Here is a 5,255-nt window from a genome sequence, read left to right on the forward strand (position 1 = left end):
CCCATTGTTAGAACATTCTGAATCAAACCCTTAGACACAAAAATGTTCAGATTAAGTATCAAATTACCTTAGATTTTTCATTTTTTATCCTGTGAGCTTCGTCTATAAGTATCTCCAGTTAAACTTTTTGAACACAGACTTCTCTTTAATGAGCATTTCATAAGATGTGACACACATCCCACTCTCCTGGTAATAAAACATCCCTGACAAATGAAGCCTGTAAAGCAACAGAAAAACTTACATCACTCAATGCAATTATACATTAAACTTACCAACAAGTAATTTAATACAGAAAAAGGAGTGAGATTATTAAACAGTATACTATTATTAAATAAGCACCTAAAGCCAGCTCTCCTACCACTAGAATTACTTCATCAATCACTTTAACGTCAGTTTTAACTTAATTTCACAAAGCTGAAATGAATCGCAAAACTCAGAAGCCTAACTCTTTAAAATGTCTTTCCACAATTCGCGAGGTCTCTATATTCTTAGGAAACAGGATTTGTAACAAAAAGACTGACAGTTGTTAGTAAAGTTTCATTCCTTTGATTTGTACATGTATTAACACATTATTCTCGTTTTATAGATATAGATATGAAAGTAAAAAAAAAATCAAAGAAGTAATCGAGTCCCCCAAACAAAAAACAACTTAGTAAGAAGAGACAGCTCAGTGGTTAAGAGCACTTGCTGTTCTTAGAGAGGACCCAGGTTAACAACCCAGCATCCACATGGTGGCTCAGAACCATCCATATCTCTAGTTTCAGGGACGTGATTCTCATTTCTGACCTCAGAAGCATGCACCTGGTATAGAGATATACACCCAGGCAAAGCACTCATAAATATAATCTTAAAAAATTAACCTATCTAGTTAAGCACAAAATCATTTAATACAATCATTTAAACCAATGAATGCAATCCATTATCTCTAATTTCCAAATTTATGTTCTCTCCCTCTTTTATTTTTTTTTTCTTTGCTTGTTTTATGAGACAGGGTTTCTCTGTGTAGCCCTAGCTGTCCTAGAACTCACTCTGTAATCCAGGCTGACCTCAAACATAGAGATCTACCTGCCTTGCCTCCCACGTGTTGGGATTAAAGGTGTGCACCGCACCACCCAGCAAAGTTCTTTATTCTTAATAGTGTCCTTATTTCCACATGACTTTGTCCCAAAAGGGTATGGCTATGAAATTAATATTTTAACTCATATTTGTATCATAACATCTCATACTACTAGAATTGATTCCACTTGAATTTAACAATTACTATTCTATAACTATTACCACTGTACCCTAATCTAGAAATCTGGTCCCTCAAAGTTTTAATCTTGACACATTCAAAACCTTTTTAAACATGCTAATACTTCCAAATAGACACCCTTTGACTTTATAAAATCACTTCTGAAGGGAGAAACAAACTGAAAATTACATTCTTAGAGCTTTCTATAGTCTTTAAAGCCTTCCCATAAAATTCTTAACCACAAAAGCAGTATTACAGTTAGAAATCACTAATAGTTTGTGAAGACCCTTTCCCTTTCTTTATTATCCCTTCTCTGGCTATTTCATCATTATGGCATAAAAACTTACTCGTTGCTCTTTATCTCCTATCAAGCAAACAGATCTAAGTGTTGGCACCCATCTCTTGAGTTCACTCACCCAGTTGTGCAATGTAGACTTGGGAACCAAAACCATATGAGGACCAGGAATATTTCTATAGTGTTTCATGTACCCAAGGAGAGAAATTGTTTGAAGTGTCTTTCCCAAACCCTGAGAAAATTCATAATTAAACATTAAATCAATGAATCACATCAATTAAATTAACCATTAAACAATGCTTTCCATATTACAGCCACCCCCATCATGCACAGAACATTGAAAAGAAATGCTACATTTGGGACAACATGACAAGAGCTTAATGTGCACGACAGTTAACAGAGTTAGGTCACGTAAGTCGGTAAAAGACGGTATCAACATCACCCCTCCAAGGCTCAGAACATGGGATAGTCCCAAACTATCAGAGGCAGAACTGAGTATCTCTTTTGACTCCTTACTTTCTCCAGCCAATTGTTTAAACAATTGAGAACGGTAAAAATACTCACTACATAACTAGTAAGTAGTGAACAGAAGATACAACATTTTATGAAACAGAGCTCTGTTAACTGTTCATAAAACTCAAGAGAAACAGCCAAATTACTTCACTACAAAACTAAAGAAGCTGCAAGTGGTGGCATACACCTTATACCCAGCACTCGGGAAGCAGAGGCAGGTGGATCTCTGTGAGTTCCAGGACAGTATGGTCTACATACTGAGTTCCCAGATAGTCAAGGCTATACAGAGAAACCCTGCCTCAAAACAAACAAACAAACAAATAAATAGATAAAATAGCAAAAGAACTTGTCAAAACATATTATTTTAAAATGTACTCTACTTACAGAGTTTATAATCGTTTTTGTAATTTTTTGGGGGGTGCGGGGGGCGGTGGTTCATGATGGGGCTTCTCAGTAGCTTTGAAGCCTGTCCTAGAACTAGCTCTTGTAGACCTGACTGGCCCGGAATCCACAAACATCCCCCCTGCCTCTGCCTCCCGAGTGCTGAGATTAAAGGTGTGTGCACCACCACCACCGAGCAAGATAATAATTCTTCACGTGTGAAGACATCACTTATACAGCTAAGGCAAGTTGCTTATAACACTTCGAGAAAAATTTAGTTGTAATCAACAAAACTATTCTCTTGACTGCTATAAATTTAATGTCAACCTATTATAAGTTACAAAAGCAAAACAACCAAAAAAACCTTCAAGCTTCAAAATAACCAAATGCATACCATTTCATCTGCAAGGATGCCATTGATGCCATTTTCATACAGAGAGATGAGCCAATTCAATCCTCGGACCTGATCATCTCTCAGTATACCCCATTTTACATCTAAGAACAACAACAAAACAAGTTCAATTTAAACACAAAAAATACAAAACAGGTCAGGCCCCTTTTATCTGATTCTAGAGATTTACCTGGGACCTTTAAGTGTCTATTTTTTCAAGACACGTGTACTATGGAGATTCTGAAAGGGTAAAATCATTAAAAGTAGCCTATTAAATCGGAACTGAAGCAGGAGTAGTTGGATACAAATAACTGATAATGAATTATGACTGTTGGCATCAGAGTCCTCATCAAAATCACTCAACCAATGTTAAAACACACTGGCCTTCAGATCACCTCTGGCCTCTGTACCTCTCTTTTTAATGCCAGCACAATGTTTATAACCAAATGTTTTTGTCCTTCTTAAAGATCAGATAGAGGTTCTCATGGTGGAATAAAAACAGAGAATTCTTACTCCAAGTCCACCCTTCCTAATTTCTTAAGTTCTTTTTCTGAGAGATCTTATGTCTTTTAGTATATATTACTTGTTTTACTTCCCTGGATGAATCACTGCTTAAGTATGAACAGCTGGGACTAGAGTGAAGGCTCAGGTTCAGAGCACTGGCTGTTGTTCCTGAGTCCTGATTTCAATTCCCAACAACCACAGGGTGGCTCACAGCCGGCTATACTGAGATCTGGTGCCATGTTGTATGGCAGAATGTTGTATACATAATAAATAAATCTTTAAAAAAAAAAGAAAAGCTAATCAACCAGGACTGGATACACTAGTTGCAATTAATGAACGTGAAAAAGAAGTAATCTGTAATTTCCTTTCCACCTTGTCAAACACCGTCTCTAGCCTCTAGCTTGATTTGAAAAGTAGAAGTCAGGCGGTGGTGGCACGCGCCTTTAATCCCAGCACTGGGAAGGCAGATCTCTGTGAGTTCAAGGCCAGCCTGGTCTACACAATGAGTTCCAGGACAGCCAGTGCTACACAGAGAAACCCTGCTTCAAAAGAAAAAAAAAAGAAAAGAAAAGAAACAAGAAACTGGGTGCTTCATAAGACAGAGGGGAAAAGCCAAGAGAGTGAGTAAACCCCTTAACATTCTGACTAAGCAAGAGTCCAATCAAAATTCTGGTATTGTTCACACTGAATACTCATCTGAACAGGAACCGCAGGAAAGCTAGGCTGCAGTGAAGATTGCAGAAGCCTCTAATCCTATCAGAAATCAAGATGTGTACAAGTAAAACCAACCTGGCTAAAAGTCTTCTTATGGAAAAACATTTCAAAAATGATTAATTTATGTGAAAACATCAGCAAATAATTTTTTTTCTTGATTCCCCCCCACACAAAGTAGTTTTCTTATTTGGGAAAAATTTGAGGCAAAACCATTCCATTTTGTATTTTCCTTAGAACATGTAAATAAACAGCATTTTCATATACTTCTGAAATATAGCACACACTATCCTCTCTTAGCTCTAGGGATCAAAGCCAAGGCTATGAGCACTCAAAGCACTCTATAGCTCTAAGCCCAGTCGACATGGTAACACCTCAGATCAAACAACCCTAAATTATTCACATCCTATGGCTATCCAAGATTACTAAGAACTTATAAATTATTGGTAAAGCAAATTCAAAAATCAACCCCTTTGGAAAAAAAATCAAATGATTCAGCCGGGCAGTAGTGGTGCACACCTTTAATCCCAGCACTTGGGAAGCAGAGGCAGGTGTATCTCTGTGAGTTGCAGGACAGCCTGTTGTTGCTGTTGTTGTTGTTATTTGACTGTTCCAGGACAGTCAGAGCTGTTACAGAGAAACACTATCTTGGTAGGGGTTAGGGGGTGGGGTGGGAGGATCAAATGATTCAATGAATTTAACATACATGATGGAGAATCTTCAAATCGGGTACAGACATTAGTTGCTTTAGAGCTTTCTGTTAATAGTTCTTCATCCTCCTCTTGCTCTGTCCGACGGTGTCGGTAGCTGCCAAAATGAAAAAAATCAACTAATAATGAGTTTTATTTCAATACAGTAGACAAATGATGATATCCCAACAATCTTAACAGGCATCTAAGTTAAGCCACAGATGTAGCACAGTGATAGAGCACTTGTCTAGCATGAGTAGAAGTCCTAGGTTAGAGACCGTGTACCTCAAAACATTTTAAGAAAATAAAGTTGAAAAACAGAGTGAGCCCAAAAAGTGAACAGCAGAAAATTTACTAGTAAATTTAAACCTTAAATATTCACGTGGCTAGCTAAACTATGAATAAAATATACATTAAGAGGCAGGCTAAGCCGGGTTGTGGTGGCGCACGCCTTTAATCCCAGCACTTGGGAGGCAGAGGCAGGCGGATCTCTGTGAGTTCGAGACCAGCCTGGTCTACAAGAGCTAGTTCCAGGAC

General features: G+C 37.8%; 1 protein-coding gene across 6 annotated transcripts in view; it reads right to left on the minus strand.

The window, feature by feature from the left end:
- The window catches only part of LOC101980050 (SWI/SNF-related matrix-associated actin-dependent regulator of chromatin subfamily A member 5-like), a 32,391-nt gene that overhangs the window by 24,391 nt on the left and 2,745 nt on the right, over positions 1 to 5,255 (minus strand). For 5 of the 6 annotated variants that reach the window (XR_003376811.1, XR_003376813.1, XR_003376810.1 and 2 more), the window contains exons 2-5: positions 4,736 to 4,836; positions 2,818 to 2,918; positions 1,651 to 1,761; positions 68 to 217 (exon numbers count right to left, since the gene is read on the minus strand). Coding sequence is in view for 1 of the 6 variants with exons in the window: in XM_026778512.1 (XP_026634313.1) it covers positions 158 to 217; positions 1,651 to 1,761; positions 2,818 to 2,918; positions 4,736 to 4,836 (373 nt within the window). In the remaining 5 variants the exon portion in view is untranslated. Of the gene's footprint in view, positions 1 to 11; positions 218 to 1,650; positions 1,762 to 2,817; positions 2,919 to 4,735; positions 4,837 to 5,255 lie in introns of those variants that run through there. The other variant, XM_026778512.1, reaches the window with a different exon arrangement.

This window comes from Microtus ochrogaster, unplaced genomic scaffold, assembly GCF_000317375.1.
Source record: "Microtus ochrogaster isolate Prairie Vole_2 unplaced genomic scaffold, MicOch1.0 UNK276, whole genome shotgun sequence".
Lineage (NCBI taxonomy): Eukaryota > Metazoa > Chordata > Mammalia > Rodentia > Cricetidae > Microtus > Microtus ochrogaster.